This window comes from Pleurodeles waltl, chromosome 9 (assembly GCF_031143425.1).
Source record: "Pleurodeles waltl isolate 20211129_DDA chromosome 9, aPleWal1.hap1.20221129, whole genome shotgun sequence".
Taxonomy (NCBI): domain Eukaryota; kingdom Metazoa; phylum Chordata; class Amphibia; order Caudata; family Salamandridae; genus Pleurodeles; species Pleurodeles waltl.
In genome coordinates this window covers 437,133,756-437,153,966 of record NC_090448.1, presented here as the reverse complement: position 1 = coordinate 437,153,966, position 20,211 = coordinate 437,133,756, and the positions used below count along the sequence as shown (strand labels likewise).

Sequence of the window (20,211 nt, the reverse complement as noted above, 5' to 3'; positions counted from 1 at the left end):
CTCTAGCCAGGAGGGGGAGTCAGAAGGTGCTCTCAGCAACTCAGAGAGCCCACAGAAGACCAGGCACAACACACAGGGATCCCACAGCACGGGGACAAGAAAGTTGCAGAAGAGGCCCATGCAGCACTATGGCAAAGGCTCCCACACCGCTAGAGAACCACTCAGGAAGCTGAGCATCGCAGAACAGAGTGCTGGGGGCTGGAGCTACAAGATGCATGGAGGACTTGGAGGAAGGATGCCAACGAGCCTTAGCTAGTTGGAAGAGAGGACCATCAGAACCACTTTAGTCTACCACCCGTGACGCAGGATCCACGCAGCTCAGCAGGAGAGGGGATCCATGCATCTGGTAGTCATTGCAGTTGGTGCCTGCAAAAGCAGGGGAGTGACTCCTTCACCCTAATGGAGACTACTTCGCTCTTCTGATGCAGGCTGAAGACGGGCTGTCTTCAGAGGATGCATGACCAGGAAACAGTTCCAGTTGCTGGCAGGAGCTGGAGATACAATGTTGCAGAAGGCGTCTTGCTTCTTTGTTCTAGCTTGTAAAGTTCATGGAGGGTCCAGACGCAGTTTTTTCAGTGGGACGTCGAAGTGGAGGATCTGGAGGGTTCCTGCTGGAGTCTTGCTATCCGAACCTAAGGAACCACCGAAAGGACAGACCCTAAATAGCCCTGAGAGGGGGATTGGTCACCTAACCACGTATGGACCTATCAGGAGGGGGTCTCTGACATCACCTGCTGGCACTGGCCACTCAGACCCTCCCAGAGTATCCCACCCTCTTGGAATCCAAGATGGCAAAACCCAGGGACACTCTGGAGGAGCTCTTGGCACCACCCCTGGGGTAGTGACAGACAGGGGAGTGATCACTCCCCTTTCCTTTGTCCAGTTTCACACCAGAACAGGGACTGGGGGTCCCTGAACAGGTGTAGACTGGATTATGCAAGGAGGGCACCATTTGTGTGTGTGTGTGTGCAGCATTTCTAGAGGCTCTGGGAGGCTACCCCTCCCATGCCTGTAATACCTCTTTTGAATGCGAGGGGTTGCAACACCCCTCTCCTAAAGGAAATGCATTGTTCTGCCTTCCTGGGATTGAGCTGCTCAATCCCCAGGAGGGCAGAAACCTGTCTATGAGGTGGCAGCAGCTGGGGCTGCAATGGAAACCTCAGAGAGCTGGTTTGGCAGTACTGGGGTAAATGATGGAGCCCCCAAGGTGCATGGAATTGGCCTCCCCAATACCAGATTTTGATTGGGGGTTAAATTTCACAATGTTAGACACCTCACATGGCCATATTCGGAGTTACCATTGTGATGCTACATATATGTATTGACATATATGTAGGCACATTTATAATGGTGTCCACGCACTCACGAAGTCCGGGAAATTGGTCCTGGATAATGTGGGGGCACCTTTGCTAGTGCAAGGGTGCCCTCACACACAGTAACTTTGCACCTAACATTCAGGAAATGAAGGTTAGACATATAGGTGACTTATAAGTTACCTAGTGCAGTCAAAATGGCTGTGAAATAGTGTGTGCACTATTTGACACAGGCTGCAGTAGCAGCCCTGAAGAAAGGTTTTTATGAGCTCTTTATTGATGGGAAAAGAAATGAGGCTGCCCATAAAGATCTCCTGGAACCCAAAGGCCCTCTGTACCTAGGTACCATATACTAGGGACTTATAAGGATGGGTCCAGGGTGTCAATCAGAATTGGAATATGGAGTCACAGGGATGTGGAATTCCTATCGCCTGATGCCTGGGACATCTTGTTTGGGGTCAAGGGCAACAAGTTTTTATGTTTACTTTGTTCTTGGGACAAGTAGGCCCAACCCCCTGCAGCACAAACCCTTTGGCTGCCTGTTTACAGAGAGTTGAACTCTCTGCAGTTGAGGTAATGTGTTTCCAAAGGACAATGCTGTTCAAACTTGTATTTATGGTTCATTATTTGAAAGCCTTCATTATTAGGGTACGTGCTGTAAATAAATGTTTTAAGGTCACACTTCACTACTGACGTTGGTTCCAGTACAAAAAAAAAAAAAAACGTGTACACACATGTTTGAAAAGTTTAGGCTAAGAGGCTAAGTATAATGCTCCCAGAATGCTCTCTGATTATATGCAAATGAAGTGTCATTTAGTAAAATGTGTTGATGCATGCTAGTATTTCCCAAAAATATTTCTAATGGAAAATCAGTGTAACCATTTTCAACACGATTATGGGAAGCATGAAAATAAACAAACACTGACAAAGCCAACTGATCGGACATATTTTTATAAGTCTTTTAGTTTCATCAATGCGTGTCTTGTTTTGACATGGCTTTTGTAACACTTTATTGTTGTGGGAGCTACCAGGCCCTCAACATTGTAACAAACATTGGCAAAACCCCCCCAAAAAGTTTTTGAACTCTTAAAGCACACGTTGCCACCAGCGGCATAACAAAGGCCCCGCAGCCGCCCTCCAGGGGGCCCCGTCAGCCCAGCACCTGCCCTGAATGAGTCTGGAGAGGGGGCTCCTCCATGTTCTTTGCAAAGGGGCACCCTCCAGTTTCGTTACGTCACTGATTGCCACTGTAGTTCCTGACACTGAACAAAACTACTTTGTGTGGCAATATGCTCCTTGTGGAAGAGCAGAATGCGATCACTCACAGTAAAGCCAGCCGAAAGAGAGAGAAATAGAAGTTTAATAAAAACAAAATGTCTTTGTTAACACCAGACCTAATTAGGGACCAAGACCCACATGTAGGTAGCTTTTTGCATGTCGCAAACAGCGACTTTCGCTGTTTGCGACGTGCAAAAAGCACATTGCGATGCACAAACCCAGTTTTGCGATTCAGTAACCTGGTTACCGAATCACAAAACGGGTTTGCGACTCGCAATTAGTAAGGGGTGTTCCCTTCCTAATTGCAACTCGCAGTGCAATGTAGGATTGTTTTGTGACCGCGAACGCGGGCGCAAACCAATCGCAGTTTGCACCCATTTCAAATGGGTGCTAACACTTTCGCAAAAGGGAAGGGATCCCCATGGGACCCCTTTCCCATTGTGAATGTCACTGTAAACATTTTTTCAGAGCAAGCAGTGGTCCTGTGGACCACTGCCTGCTCTGAAAAAATGAAACGAAAACGTTTCATTTTTCGTTTTTGTTATGCATCTCGTTTTCCTTTAAGGAAAACGGGCTGCATTACAAAAAAACCTGCTTTATTGAAAAACAGTCACAGACATGGTGGTCTGCTGTCTCCAGCAGGCCACCATTCGTGAGGGGGTCGCAAATTGCGACCCACCTCATGATTATTCATGATGTGGGCATTTGCGAAGCCCTTGCGAATCACAGATGGTGTCAAGGACACCATCCTACATTCGGATTTGCGACTCGCAATTTGCAGGTCACAAATCAGAACCTACCTACTTGTGGCCCCAAATTCTTAAAGAAAGTCACAAAAGTGCACCCATGGTATATGTCGTACCCCTATAAAATATTTGTGAACTGTATTTTAGCGTGGGTAAATACGATGTGTAGATTTGCTCATGTGAAAATCTATTGAGCATTTGCAAGTTCATTTTCCCTCCAGCCACTTTCTTCCCAACCCTGGAAGAAGTTCTAATTCTGCCATTGTCAGGAGTAAATGTCCAACCTTTCTTATTATGGGAAAATATTAGAGAGAAGCTGGTAAAAATCTTTAAAACATGCAGGTTAGTAGGTTTGCAGACTCAAAGGCATTCCAGCCCTGGAACTATTGCTTACTGCTTCCTCCAGCCCCAGTATGCAGATCTGCAGAAAGGTGGCAAAATAAGGAAATTGCTACAGTAGGGATTGAAACTCCAAGTATTCAAGCCCTACTATGGTAGTAGCCCTGGCATAATCAGAGAGGCTATTAATTGCTGCCATAATTTGTCGCCACACTACATGGCACCAAAGGGACAAGTAGATCTTTTTACAGGACAAGTAGTTTTGAGAAGCAACCTGTACCCTGGACAAGTAGATATTTTAATAAATTCCACACCCCTGAGTCACTAAACTATAGTGACACATTTGGTACAGAGAGAGAGCATAAGCACTGGAGTTCTGGTTAGCAGAACTCCAGTGACCCAGTCAAGCATACTGACAACACTCATAGGCCACAACTATGAACACTGGGGTCCTGGCTAGAAGGATCACAGTGAGACAGTAAAAATACACTAATGAATAGGTCTCAAACTATGAGCACTGGGGTCCTGGCTAGCAGGATCCCAGTGAGACAGTAAAAACACACTGACAAACAGGCCAAAAATGAAGGTAACCATGATAGAAATAGGCTACTTTTTCACAGAGGTGGCCTACAAGTTCACTACTCCTTACCACCCACAAGGAAATGGTTTAGTTGAGAGGTTCAACTGAACCCTGAAGGGCATGATTATGGGTCTGTCAGAGCCCATGATGCATAAGTGGGACGTCCTCTTGCCATGTGTTCTGTTTGCTTATAGGGAGGTACCATAGAAGGGACTTGGTTTTAGTCCCTTTGAACTGTTGTGTGGCCACCCTGTGAGGGGACCTCTGAGTCTGGTAACAGAGGGCTTGCGGAAGGCCTTGAGTAAGAACCCCCAAGATGTGTTTAGTTAGATGCTGGCCTTTAGAAAACAGACAGCCCGCTTTAGGAGACTCGCTCAGGAGAACCTAGAAGCAAACCAGGAGGACATGAAACTCTGGTATGAGCAGAATGCCACTCTGGTAGTGTTTCAGCCTGGCCAGAAACTGTGGGCCATGACCCCAGTAGAGCCTTGTGCTCTCCAGGATAAGTGGACTGGGACTTTTGAGTTGGTGGAGCATAAGAGTGATGTCACCTACCTGGTGAACTTGCACATTCCTGGGAACCCCTTAAGGGTCCTACATGTGAACCGCCTCAAACCTCACTTTGAGAAGTCTGAGCTAACAATGTTCTTGGTGACAGATAATGGGGTGGAGGAGGAGAGTGATCCTCTTTCAGACCTCTTGTCTCTCCAGGAGAAAGATGAGTCTGTGGAGGGTGTGAACCTATCCCCCACAGTGACCTCAGAGCAACAGAAGGACTGTCACCAGTTGTTGGGGCAGTTTGCCTCCTTGTTTTCCTTAACCCAATGGGTCATTCATCTGTGTATACATGATTTGGACACTGGGAACAGTCCACTTGTAAACACAAACGATTTACATGGTGACTGACAAGGTCAGGGCTAGCATCAAGGATGAGATTTCCAAGATGTTGGTGTAAGGAGTATTGAGTTCTCCAGCACTCCTTGGGCCAGCCTAGTGGTCTTGGTCCTAAAGGTTGCTGCCCCCTTTGCTACCCCAGAACTTAGGTTCTGTGTGGACTAGCATGGACTCAACGCCATCATGAAGACTGACGTGCATCCCATCCCTAGAGCTGAAAAGCTTATGGATTGGTTGGAAGCTGCCAAGTTCCTCAGCACATTTGACTTCATTTCGGCGTTCTGGCAGATTGCCTTAACTGATGGGGCAAAGGAGAGGTCAGCATTTCCCACCCCAGATGGGCACTACCAGTTCCGGGTTATGTCCTTTGGGATGAAAAGTGCCCCTGCCACCTTTCAGAGGTTGGTCAGCCAGGTTTTGGCTGTGGTGGAGGATTTCAGTGCAGCCTACCTGGATGATATTAAAGTGTTCAGCTCCAGCTGGGAGGGACACCTGCGGCACCTCTGTGAAGTGTTGAAGGCTCTGCAGAAGACAGGACTCACTATTAAGGTTAGTAAATTGGAAATCAGGCAGGGATCAGTGGTTAACCTGGAACACTAGGTGGGGATTTGTCACGTGGCACCCCTGCAACCAAAGATTGATACCATTCTGGCTTGGTAGCCTCCCAAGACCCAGACAGAGGTGAAAGGCTTTCTAGGTCTCACAGGATACTACAGGAGGTTTGCCAAGGGGTACGGCACTATTGTTGCCCCCTCAACTGAGTTGACCTCTAAGAAACATCCCAAAAAGATTATGTGGACTGAGGCCTGCAAGACTGCTTTTGATGGCCTGAAGACAGCCATGTGCACGACACCCGACTGCTCCAAGGAATTCGTTGTGCAGACTGATTCTTCAGAGGAGCCTCTGCCAAAGAGAAGAGCTGAAGAGTTAGAGGAGGAGTACTGCCCCTTTGCCTGTGACTGTAATTTGCTGGGTTGGCCTGCAGTTGCTGTTTCTGCCTGACAGAGGACAAAGACTGGACTTTGTGGTATATTCCTACTTGTGAACTGTCTCCAAGGGCTTGGACTGAGCTTGCCTCCTATCTTGAAGTCTCAGGGCCATCAAACACTTCCACTGCCAGCACCTGGACTCTCTTGCTGAGATCCTACCCTGCCAAGTGGTGCCCACTCCAGTCACTGTGCCCTTGAGATTGAAGCTGGTAGAGCCATGACTGAGATCCACGCACAGGAGCCGTGCTTGAAAGACTTTGAGGCACCCCCTTCAACACGACTGTAAAAATGATGCACCACCTGCATCGCGGCTCAGAAATCAACACACTTCCTTCATCACGGCTGAGAAATTGATGCATCACTTGCATCCCGGCTCGAGAAACAACGCAACACCCACTTGCGGCTGTTAAAATCAACGCAACCCCTATGCAGCGCAGTTCCTCATCACTGTGTGGCCGGATTTCGCAAGCATTGTTGGTGGGTGTCAAAATCAATCTAAACCTCTGTGGAACCGAGGTGCCCAACTAGAAATCGACGTATCACTCTCTTGCGGAAGAGAAAAACTACGCATCACCTACCCGACCAGAGAAGAAACAACGCACGGCCTCAGTTGCGAGAAAGGATTTGATGCATCACTGACTTTTCCGACTCACGTTTGCAGGTGCGGCTTTATTTTTTACGCAATCCAGGTTGCTTTGTGTGACATCCACACATCCATTGTTTTCAATCGAGTAAGACTCTTTTTACTCTAAAAATTCATAACTTTACTTGTGTGTGTTGGAATTTTGTCGTTTTGGTCTTGTTTGATTTAGATAAATATTAGGTATTTTTCTAAACCTGTGCTGTGTCTGTTTTGTAGTGTTTTCACTGTATTACTGTGTGTGTTGGTACAAATACTTTACACATTGCCTCTGAGATAAGCCTTGTGCCAAGCTACCAAGGGGGTGAGTAGGGATTATCCTAGGTGCATATCTCCCTTGCCCTGACTAAAGTGAGGGTCCCTGCTTGGACAGAGAACAAACTGACTGACAACCACCCTTCCAAAAGTGGTGCCACCAAAGGCAGTGGTATAAGAGGAACTAATGGCTTGCTACCTGCTTTGCCACTGGAGTGGCTGGTAACATAGGAATGACAAATCTCCTTTACTTTCTCTGATATCTGAGGCCAGTAAAAGTGACTGATCTGCCTGTTCCAGGTCTTGGTATGTCCTAGATGTCTAGCTAAAGGGTTTTGATGGACTAGGTTGAGGATAAATTATCTGTACTGTTGGGAATCTACCACTCTCCTGGTTTCCCCTGGTTTGGGGATCGCTTGCTCACTATACAGGATTTCCTCCTCCCAGTATACCATTTAGTTACCACTGACATAATATTCCTCCTGCTTGACAGCTAACAGTCTCAGGCCCTCAAGATCTGAACAGGTCTTTTTTCCCCTTGCTCAAGTCCGCTCTGTAGGAAACATCTGTTTCCTTGAGCTTTGCCAGGTCAGGCAAATCTCTCAAGGAAGAACCCTCCTGCTCACAGACCATGGCCCTCCCTCTGAGGGTTAGGATCCTTCTGGTCCTGTGGACATTTGGAAGTGACATTGCCAGACTTCCTACCTCTTCTCTTGGTACTAGGGCTTTAGGCCATTTTTTCAGGCTCCAAAGTCTCTTGACTTTCCCTTAAAGCCTTTTGAGCTCTAGTGGATACCCATACCCATTCAGGGTGACCCAGCATTGCTAGCTGATTCTTTCTTTCCACCTCTGCCAAATCAGTAATTTCTAGGTTGTTTCCCAGTAGACATTCCACTGGTATGGCAAGGGGCACAGCTACTTTCTTAGGGACAGCAACCCCTCTCCACTTAAGCCTACCACAGCTATGGGATGTGAAACTGTTACATTGTCAGAGTTGACTATCTGATGCATCTCCTCAGGAATGATCTGACCTTGGGAAACCGGCATAGCAAAGAACATGCTGGCCCTTGTATCCCTCAAGGCCTGAACTGTTGTACCATTTATTCTTGACCACTGTCTGTACCTTTCTATACTGGCAGGCCAGAGGGCCAAGGGTTCAACTTCCTCTCACACCATGGAGACTAAGGTGGCTTAAGTTTAACCCCTGCAGCCCCCAGGGACCATTTCCACCCCTTCCCCACATTGGCAATACCCTTAGAATTGTCACATTTGGGTGACATATCAGTTTATGCAGCATTTTCCCTCTTGTGCCCTGTCTGTTTACAGACATAGCACACCCCATCCTTTGTTGGATCATAATTCTTTCCTAGGCACCCCCTCCACTTTGACTAGGATATGGTCTGTTCTCCCCTCCTATGGCATATTTTGGGATCTCTTTGGAAGTTACTGACTTTTTAAACTTGGCCCCATCTTTCCCCTGAAGGGGGGTTGTCTTCCTTTCTTGTGTTCACCACCTTTGAACTACTTGGGCACCTTGGAGCGTCCCCATTGTTCAGATATGTTCCCCAGCTCTCTCCGGCTAGACAGCTTAAAATCTAGCAGATGCTGGTGTAACTTCCGTGAGCTACAATTTGTAAGTATATGCTCTTTTACCACTAAATTGTAGAGCCCCTCATATGTATCTAGCCTGTTACCTTTAATCTAACCTTCCAGTGACTTCACAGAGGTATCTGAAAAAGTCTACCCATGTCTGATTTGACCCTTTGTGTGCATTCTTAAACGTTTGTCTATACTCCTCTGGAGTGAGATCAGATAGCTCAAGGAGTGTCTCCTTCATGTGGGTGTACGATTCTGCCACCTCATCCTCAAATGTCAGCAGCCTACCTCTCCGTACTATTGGTATGAGCTCCCACAACTAGGGACCCCAATGTTGTGCACCCACTCTTCTCATTCCAAGAGGTCTCTCATGATGCCAGCCTTTTGGCTATGCCGTCCTGCTTTACATACTTAGGAACACTATGCTTTGGCAACCTGAGATCATAGGCATCCTCTGCAGTCACCTCTGGTTCCTTGCTGCTGCCACCATTGCCTTGAGGACCCATCCCCAGTCTGATTCTCTTCTTTTCTAGGGCCATTCTCCTTACTTCTAGAGCTTCCTCTCCTGAATCTTTAGGAGTCTGAACTTGGGTCTCCTCACTCTCAGATAGGAAGTTATGCTTTGAACAAATTTGGGGGGCCACACTCTCCTGGTTCCCCTCTGCTTCAAAGAGATCTGTGCCATCATCCTCATCCCTACTGTCATAGGTGATCTTTCCCTCCACCTGAGCTTGAGTTCTCCTTGATTTTTCACAGGTTCTGAGGGCTTTCTTGAGATCTTCTATTTTGGCAATGATTCTTGGAAAGATGTTCCTGTCCCTGCACAAAATTCTCATTGCCTTTGGAATTACAGAAGTTGACACTTGTGAAACACATTGCTCAATGTTGATTTAGCAGGTTCTCTTAGTGGTTGCTAATATATTAATTGTCTAGTACAGCTAAACACAAGTATCCCATCGCTCTGTACCAATGCAAGGATTTGGGTATATTATATGGCTGTGCAGTCTTATCATGGAATACACTTTTACAAACTGTCTTAGGTCCAGAAAGGCTTGTTTGAAAGCCTTAAGCTCAATCTGGGTAGTTATAGCGTTCGAGCAGCAAGGCCTACACAAAAGAAATGAGTGCAAAACATTTAAAAATAGACTATATTAATGAATTGTTAGAGTCCAAGATGAGCCAAATCTACCAGAGGATTCCGGCGATACCAATGTTTAAAGAGTGTTTCACTTTATAACACAAGCGCAAACAAGCACTGGTCAATCAAAAGTTTGGAAACTTTTCAACAGGTTGTAAAAGTTAGTTCAGCTACTCTGGAACAGCGTGGACGACCAAATCCAACAGGATGAATTTCTGGGGGGCAAAATAGTAGATTCGGGCAGATGCGTGGCAACTATAGCATTTTGTAGTCCAGTTCCAAACTTTACAGCATGGCTGCCATAGATTATAATGGAAGGTTCCTGTTGCTGGGGATACAGGATGAAAAAATGCTGAAAGACGGTCTGGTTGAATCATGGTCAACTGGGGTGTCTTCGTGGTGATCACTCGGTCCACGGATGATGTGGGGCAACTTTGGCCACAGAGGTCGGAGTCCCATTAGGTCCTCTTTGAGACAATGGAAGGTCAGTTGAGGCTGGGGTACTGGTCTCCAGACACAGCGGTCAGAGCAAAACCCTTTAGTGGAGGCTTGTGTCCCTCTTGAGTAACCAATCTGGACTCAGACGTCACTCCCTGCTGACTAACAGAGCTGTGGGTAACTGTGGGCTACATGCCCACTGAAAACTGGTTTAAGCGCTGGTTTCCCCTCTGTAGAACTACCCATCATCCATACTTTTCGTCCCAGTTCTTACTTCCTTGGGGCTTGTGTGAGAAAGTAGCATCTTTCTAGCATAGTTACCCTCACTTTTGACCTGTTTGTGAGTGTTTGTCAGTGTGTTTTTACTGTGTCACTGGGATCCTGCTAACCAGGACCCCAGTGCTCATAGATAAAAACCTATATGTCAGTGTGTTTTGCCTGTCTCGCTGGGATGCTGCTAGCCAGGACACCAGTGTTCATAGTTTGTGGCCTAATGTGTGTTGTCAGAAGTGCTTGACTGTGTCACTGAGGCTGTGCTAACCGGAACCTCAGTGCTTATGCTCTCTGCTTTTAAATTTGTCACTGTAGGCTAGTGACTTAATTTACTAACTTCAATTGGCACACTGGACCCACCTTATAAGTCCCTAGTATATGGTACCTATGTACCCAGGGCATTGGGGTTCCAGGAGATCTTAATGGGCTGCAGCATTTCTTTTGCCACCCATAAGGAGCTCACACAAACCCTTTCACAGGACTGCCTCTGCAGCCTGCGTAAAATAAAGCACACATTATTTCATGGCCATTTTCACTGCACTTAAGTAACTTATAAGTCACCTAAATGTCTAACCTTCACTTGCTGAAGGTTAGGTGCAAAGTTAGTAAGTGTGAGGGCACCCTTGCACTAGCAAAGGTGTCCCCACATAGTTCAGGGCCATTTCCCAGGACTTTGTGAGTGCGGGGACGCCATTACATGCGTGCACTACATATAGGTCAATACTTATATGTAGCTTCACAATGGTAACTCTGAGTATGGCCATGTAAGGTGTCTAAGATCATGGAATTGTCCCCCCATTCCAAATCTTGTATTTAGGAGCCAATTCCATGCATCCTGGGGGCTCCACTATGGACCCCCAGTACTGCCAAACCAGCTCTCTGAGGCTTGCACTGCAGCTACAGCTGCTGCCACCTCACAGACAGGGTTCTGCCCTCCTGGGGTCTGAGCAGCTCAGTCACAGGAAGGCAGAACAAAGCATTTCCTTTGGTAGCAGGGTGTTGCACCCTCTCCCTTTGGAAATAGGTGTTACAGGCTGGGGAGGGGTAACCACCCCTGGCCTCTGGAAATGCGTTGAACGGCACAGAAGGGTGCATAAAGCCAATCTACATGGGTTCAGGGACCCCTTGTCCCCTGCTCTGGCATGAAACTGGACAAAGGAAAGGGAGTGACACACTCCCTTGTCCATCACCACCTTAGGGGTGGTGCCCAGAGCTCCATCAGTGTGTCCCAGACTTCAGACATTTTGCTTTGCAAGTTGTGGGGGCACTCTGGAGGGCTCTGAGTGTCCAGTGCCAGCAGGTGAGGTCAGAGACCCCTCCTGATAGGTCCTCACCTGATAAGTCACCCTCCGAGGGCTATTTAGGGTCTCTCCTGTGTTTTTTTTTCAGATTCTACTAGCAAGGTTCCAGCAGGAAACCTCTGCAACTACTACTTCATCCTCTGACCTCGATCAACCGCTGACTGCTCCAGGAACCGCTGCAACAGCAACAAAGTATCCACAAGGGATACTTTTCTTCTGCAACTTCAGCTCCAGCCAGCGACTGCAACATTTTCCACAGTGTGCATGCTCAGAGGACTCCCTGTCTTCATCCTGCACCAGAAGGACTGAAGAAAATCTCCTGTGGGGTGACGGAGTCACTCCCCTGCTCACGCAGGCACCTTCTAAGTCGATGACTGGTACTCTTGGACTCCTCTCACAGCAACGAGCGTGCTCCTTGGACCACAGAGAGTGGACCCCATCAACACAGACTGTCCTGGGGTCCTGCTGATGCAATTTGGAGGATGTAAGACCTTGCCTTCCCTTAGAGCAACAGTAACCCTGTGCCCAGCGCCTTCTTCACCTCCTGAGGCCTCTGTGCACTATTTGCAAAATTCCTTTGTGCACAGCCTGGCCCAGGTCCCCAGCACTCTATCCTTTGACGCTCAACTCACTGAATTGACCTCCGGCGGCGTGGGAACCTTCCTTGCAGTGCTGCACCAACCGTGTTTTGCGCCTCCTTTGTCCCCATATCCTGGGACTCCTGTGAGTGCTGTCTGGTGTCCTCAGGGCTCTCTAAAGTGCTGAGAGACCCCTCTTCCTCCTCATACAGAGTTGAGGCCCCCATATACCTCCTGGGTCCAGCCAGTGGCATTTTGATGCAAAATGAAACTTTGTTGTAACCAAGGCTTAGTGGGAATTTCCAACACGAAATCACATCTGCATCCATCTTCACGTCATGGGACATCCATTGCATCATGCAGGAACCCGCTGGCATCTTCCTAGGGTGCATTTCTGCAGTCTTCGTCCAACTGGGGACTTTTCTTTTGCACCCTGTTCTGGGTTGGCAGGGGTTCCTGTCCTACTTGGAACTTCTTTTGACTTCTGGACTTGGACCCCTTCTCTTGCAGGTCTTCAGGTCCAGGAATCCAGCAGTTGTGTTTTGCAGACTTGGTTGGTTATTGCAATAATCCCAATCATGAGGTGTAGTGTGTCCTAAGGAAACTTGCAGTACTTTACTCCTGCTTTTCTGGGCTCTGGGTGGGGTTATTTACTTACCTTTACTGTATTCTTACTCTCCAGCGATTCTGCACACACTACACTACAGGGAGTGCAGAATTATTAGGCAAATGAGTATTTTGACCACATCATCCTCTTTATGCATGTTGTCTTACTCCAAGCTGTATAGGCTCGAAAGCCTACTACCAATTAAGCATATTAGGTGATGTGCATCTCTGTAATGAGAAGGGGTGTGGTCTAATGACATCAACACCCTATATCAGGTGTGCATAATTATTAGGCAACTTCCTTTCCTTTGGCAAAATGGGTCAAAAGAAGGACTTGACAGGCTCAGAAAAGTCAAAAATAGTGAGATATCTTGCAGAGGGATGCAGCACTCTTAAAATTGCAAAGCTTCTGAAGCGTGATCATCGAACAATCAAGCGTTTCATTCAAAATAGTCAACAGGGTCGCAAGAAGCGTGTGGAAAAACCAAGGCGCAAAATAACTGCCCATGAACTGAGAAAAGTCAAGCGTGCAGCTGCCACGATGCCACTTGCCACCAGTTTGGCCATATTTCAGAGCTGCAACATCACTGGAGTGCCCAAAAGCACAAGGTGTGCAATACTCAGAGACATGGCCAAGGTAAGAAAGGCTGAAAGACGACCACCACTGAACAAGACACACAAGCTGAAACGTCAAGACTGGGCCAAGAAATATCTCAAGACTGATTTTTCTAAGGTTTTATGGACTGATGAAATGAGAGTGAGTCTTGATGGGCCAGATGGATGGGCCCGTGGCTGGATTGGTAAAGGGGTGAGAGCTCCAGTCCGACTCAGACGCCAGCAAGGTGGAGGTGGAGTACTGGTTTGGGCTGGTATCATCAAAGATGAGCTTGTGGGGCCTTTTCGGGTTGAGGATGGAGTCAAGCTCAACTCCCAGTCCTACTGCCAGTTCCTGGAAGACACCTTCTTCAAGCAGTGGTACAGGAAGAAGTCTGCATCCTTCAAGAAAAACATGATTTTCATGCAGGACAATGCTCCATCACACGCGTCCAAGTACTCCACAGCGTGGCTGGCAAGAAAGGGTATAAAAGAAGGAAATCTAATGACATGGCCTCCTTGTTCACCTGATCTGAACCCCATTGAGAACCTGTGGTCCATCATCAAATGTGAGATTTACAAGGAGGGAAAACAGTACACCTCTCTGAACAGTGTCTGGGAGGCTGTGGTTGCTGCTGCACGCAATGTTGATAGTGAACAGATCAAAACACTGACAGAATCCATGGATGGCAGGCTTTTGAGTGTCCTTGCAAAGAAAGGTGGCTATATTGGTCACTGATTTGTTTTTGTTTTGTTTTTGAATGTCAGAAATGTATATTTGTGAATGTTGAGATGTTATATTGGTTTCACTGGTAATAATTAATAATTGAAATGGGTATATTTTTTTTGTTGTTAAGTTGCCTAATAATTATGCACAGTAATAGTCACCTGCACACACAGATATCCCCCTAACATAGCTAAAACTAAAAACAAACTAAAAACTACTTCCAAAAATATTCAGCTTTGATATTAATTAGTTTTTTGGGTTCATTGAGAACATGGTTGTTGTTCAATAATAAAATTAATCCTCAAAAATACAACTTGCCTAATAATTCTGCACTCCCTGTAGTCTAGGAGGGAATTCGTGATTCTCAATCAACTTTCTTAGTATATGGTTTGTGTTGCCCCTAGACCTATTTTCTCTCATTACATTCAATAGCATTTCCTATTGTTTGCACTATCCTATGTCTAATGACTTACCTTATTTTGGTGCCTAGTATATATATTGTGCATAATACTTACGTCCAGAATTAGTATTGCCTCTAAGATATTTTTGGTACTGTTTCACCCAAATAAACCACCTTTGTTTTTGGTAAAACTGACTATTGTCTTTACTTGTGTATAAGTACTGTGTAACTATAAGTGGTATTGCATGAGCTTTGCATGTCTCCTAGTTCAGCCTAAGCTGCTCTGCTATAGCTACCTTTTTCAGCCTAAGCTGCTAGAACACGACTACATTTCACTAATAAGGGATAACTGGACCTGTATCAGGTGTAAGTACCCAAGGTACCCACTACAAACTAGGCCAGACTCCTACAGCTTGCCTCCTCGAACAAGTTGTTTCCCCTCCTTAACCCTGTTACCAGCCCATCTATCTGAACAAAGGGCAGTCCCTCAAGAGTGTGATCACGTTTTGCCAACCAAAGCTACCTTCCTCTTTAAAGCTCGCCTTTCGGGCTAATACCCTTCATGGCTTCCTGCAGAGGGGAGGTAACACCTCGTCCTGCAGCAGGCTGCTATTGTTCCTAAGCCTGGGAGTTGTTCACATAAATCACCAAGTTTCAGAAAACTGTCTGCTGGCAAGTGCCCATGTGAGGCTAACGGACCAGCTACGTCACAGCGTATCAATTTTCCAAAAGTGTAATTCCTTTAATAGTGGCATTAAATTTAACCTGAACATCAGCTTGGGTTTAGTGCCACAATGAATTTGATACCTTGTAGTACTCAGTTAGGTAGTTCCATTCAGAAGTTAGCCGGCTGGGGTGCCAGCCAGTAACCTTTTCTAGTCAATGGGGCTACTAACCGTTCTGCAGCAAAACAATTTGGAAGTAATGCTGCTAAGACATATATAAAAATTATAAGTCCTAGTTAACAGTCTACAGCTCCAGGCATAGGGCTCTATAGGCCTTTCCTAGGGGAGATCTACATATGTTGCTAAGGGAAGTGGTGGCTTTGCTATTGGTTTGAATGGCAAAGTCGAACTAGAAGTGTGACCCCTGCTCTTCCAGTCTGCAGTAACAAATGCAAAAACAACAGATGATGGACGGACTGCAGAGCAAATCAAGCATTCACCCCCAGTCACAGATCTGGGTTTAATCCATTCGTTTTTTTGCTTGGCATGCCATTCCAGTTTGGACCCAGCCATATGCAAATCAGTCTTGACCCTGTTCCCCATGGGAACAGTCCCACCCGAACTGCCAGGCCAGGTCTTCCCTGGACCAGAAACAAGCATCCTGGGACTGGTTGCAGGGCATCAGCCAGGATAGCTTGAATCTGGTGGCATAACAAGCACAGGCCCACATCTGGGCATACCCTTCCCACTTGGGGCAACAAATGCAAAGACAACAGATGATGGAAGGAATGCAGAACAAATCAAGCATTCACCCCAAGTCACAGATCTGGGTTTAATCCATCAGCTTTTTTTGCTTGCCATGCCATTCCAATTTGGACCCAGCCATATACAAATCAGTCTTGACCCTGCTCCCCATGGGAACAGTCCAACCCGAACTGCCAGGCCAGGTCTTCCCTGGACTAGAAACAAGCATCCTGGGACCGGTTTCAGGGTTTCACCCCTCATCAGCTAGGCTACCTTGAATCTGGTGGCATAGCAAGCACGGGGAACACATCTGGGCATACCCTTCCCACTAGGGGCAACAAATGCAAAGACAACAGATGATGGACGGAATGCAGAACAAATCAAGCATTCACCCCCAGTCACAGATCTGGGTTTAATCCATCAGTTTTTTTGCTTGCCATGCCATTCCAGTTTGGACCTAGCCATATACAAATCAGTCTTGACCCTGTTCCCCATGGGAACAATCCAACCCGAACTGCCAGGCCAGGTCTTCCCTGGACCAGAAACAAGCATCCTGGGACCGGTTTCAGGGTATCACCCTTCATCAACCAGACTAGCTTGAATCTGGTGGCATAACAAGCACGGGACCCACGTCTGGGCATACCCCGCCCACTTGGGGCAACAAATGCAAAAACAACTGATGATGGACGGAATGCAGAGCAAATCAAGCATTCACACCCAGTCACAGATCTGGGTTTAATCCATTGTTTTTTTTTGCTTGCTATGCCATTCCAGTTTGGACTCTGCCATAATCAAATCAGTCTTGACTCTGTTCCCCATGGGAACAGTCCAACCCGAACTGCCAGGTCAAGTCTTCCCAGGACCAGAAAGAAGCATCCTGGGAACGGATTCAGGGTATCACCCTTCATCAGCCAGGCTAGCTCGAATATGGTGGCATAGCAAGCACAGGGCCAAAGTCTGGGCATACCCTTCCCACTTGAGGCATACAAATGCAAAAACAACAGATGATGGACGGAATGCAGAGCAAATCAAGCATTCACCCCCAGTCACAGATCTCGGTTTAATCCATCAGTTTTTTTGCTTGCCATGTCATTCCAGTTTGGACCCAGCCATATGCAAATCAGTCTGGACCCTGTTCCCCATGGGAACAGTCCAGCCCGAACAGCCAGGCCAGGACTTCCCTGGACTAGAAACAAGCATCCTGGGACCGGTTTCAGGGTTTCACCCCTCATCAGCTAGGCTACCTTGAATCTGGTGGCATAGCAAGCATGGGCCCCTCATCTGGGCATACCCTTCCCACTTGGGGTAACAAATGCAAAGACAACAGATGATGGACGGCATGCAGAACAAATCAAGCATTCACCCCCAGTCACAGATCTGGGTTTAATCCATCAGTTTTTTTGCTTGCCATTCCAGTTTGGACCCAGCCATATACAAATCAGTCTTGACCCTGTTCCCCATGGGAACAGTCCAACAAGAAACTGCCAGGCCAGGTATTTCCTGGACCAGAAACAAGCATCCTGGGACCGGTTTCAGGGTATCACCCTTCATCAGCCAGGCTAGCTTGAATCTAGTGGCATAGCAAGCACGGGACCCACGTCTCAAAGAGTGGCACAATCAGTGTGAAGCCCTGGGTGGGCACTCTGCCTTACATGCCCTTGGTACCCTGGGTACCATATACTAGGTACTTGTGTATTTCAGTACTTGCCAATCTGGGATGACCAATTCGACACATACTTGATGAGGGGTTAGAACACTTGCACTGAGGACTAGATAGCAGGCCTGAGTGCACTCTCAGAGTCGAAAAAACGTCTGCATCAATTAAACAATGTAGGGGTGAACAAGCACCAACAGACATTTCTTTACAACTATGAAGTGACATTGATCCTAAATAAAATAGTTCAGCTCGGAATGTGTACATTCCTGACAACATCAGAATACTCTGATTTGGCCCTGCCTGTATATGTAAGATATTATCTTCAAATATATTTTATTTATACGTTTTTTATCTCTCCCCTTACACCCCAACTTTGCCTTTTCTTACACAAAAAATTGCTTCCTACCTCTGCCATCTTGGTGATGAAACAGTCCATAATGTCTCTGGGACAGCTGGGATCATGTGTTTCCAGATGGGATTTTAATTCACCTAGAATCACTTCTGACAAACTATTAAAGTTTGTAAAGATATGTTGGTGTTGTCCTGGGAGGTAGTTCATGATCTCTGGGTAGATATTGTACATCTGCAACATGAAAACAAAAGGGATTAGACATTAATTGAAGGTAAATTTGTTATGTGGAAAAAGGCAAGTACAGCACAAAAAATAAGTATTAGATCATTGCTATTGTCTCTAAGATCACAGAGTATTCTACAACCAGTTCACAAACCTCTTTGGCACCTCATCAGAGAGGTGTTGAGGGCAATACAATATATTATAAAAGTTCCTAATTGTGTGAAGCATACCCCTCAACCCAAAACACACATCTTCAACCGCTACATATTCAGTTGACCTGCATATATAAGGAACTGCACTGTGAGTGTGCATGACATATATTGCACAATGCGTACCACAGCATGAAAACTACATGAGAAACTAACACCTAAGCTTAACTAAATAATGAAAACATGCCTCCCTCTGAAAATCACTTCTGCAAAGCATCACATAAAGTAAGCACCATATATGTAGCCATTCCATACATCAAATCACACCATACAGATTCTTGGTGTCTGTGTATTTCCTGTTCCAGTGTTGGTGTGGTTCCAACATTAAGTATGAAAACGTATAGGGGCAATTGGTTATTGCTCTCTACCCTTAATCAATACATTTATAGACCAAGTGATATCTGTAGGAGGCTAGCCTGGTTTGAAGTGGGTACCTAGGGTACTTGCACTATCTATCTAGGAGACATGCAAAGCTCATGCAATAAGACTGTAGTCACACAGTACTCACACACATGAAAGAAAATACTCAGTGCTACAAAAATGAAGGAACTTTATTTTGGTGACAGAAAATGCAAAAAATACCATAGAGACTATACTCCCTGCTAGCCAGGACCCCAGTGCTCATAGTTTGTGGCCTATATGTGCTCCCTGTGTGGTGCCTAACTGTATCACTGAGGCTCTGCTAAACAGAACCTCAGTGTTTATGCTCTCTCTGCTTTTTAAATTGCCACTGCAGGCTAGCGACCATTTTCACAAATTCTGATTGGCACACCGGAACACCCTTATAATTCCCTAGTAGATGGTACCTAGGTACCCAGATTATTGGGGGTCCAGAGATCCTTATGGGCTGCAGCATTTCTTTTGCCACCCATCGGGAGCTGAGACAATTCTTACACAGGACTGCCACTGCAACCTGAGTGAAATAATGTCCACGTTATTTCACAGCCATTTTACACTGCACTTAAGTAACTTATAAGTCACCTATATGTCTAACCCTCACTTAGTGAAGGTTAGGTGCAAAGTTACTAAGTGTGAGGGCACCCTGGCACTAGCCAAGGGGCCCCCACATTCTTCAGGGCAATTTCCCCAGACTTTGTGAGTGTGGGACACCATTACATGCGTGCACTACATATAGGTCAATACCTATCTGTAGCTTCACGATGGTAACTCCGAATATGGCCATGTAACATGTTTAAGATCATGGAATTGTCCCCCCCATGCCAAATCTGGTATTGGGGTGCCAATCCCATGTATTCCCGGGGCTCCAGCATGGACCCGGGTAATGCCAAACCAGCTCTCTGGGGTTTTCTCTGCAGCTACCGCTTCTGCCAACCCTCAGACCGGTTTCTGCCCTCCTGGAGTCTGGGCAGCCCAGTCCCAGGAAGGCAGAACAAAGGATTTCCTGTGAGAGAGGGTGTTACACCCTCTCCCTTTGGAAATAGGTATTAAGGGCTGGGGAGGAGTAGTCTCCCCCAGCCTTTGGAAATGATTTGAAGGTCACAGATGGTGCCCTCCTTGAATAAGCCAGTCTACACCGGTTCAGGGATCCCCCAGCCCCTGCTCTGGCACGAAACTGGACAAAGAAAATGGGAGTGACCTCTCCCCTGTCCATCACCACCCCAGGGGTGGTGCCCAGAGCTCCTTCAGTTCATCCCAGACCTCTGCCGTCTTGAATGC

The 20,211-nt window shown here is 46.7% G+C and overlaps 1 protein-coding gene across 1 annotated transcript in view; it reads right to left on the bottom strand.

Annotated features, from left to right (window-relative positions):
• Positions 1 to 20,211, bottom strand: part of LOC138259482 (cytochrome P450 2F2-like) — a 612,238-nt gene that overhangs the window by 226,571 nt on the left and 365,456 nt on the right. The window contains exon 6 of the mRNA XM_069207252.1: positions 18,158 to 18,334. Coding sequence (XP_069063353.1) covers positions 18,158 to 18,334 — 177 coding nt within the window. The remainder of the gene's footprint in view (positions 1 to 18,157; positions 18,335 to 20,211) is intronic.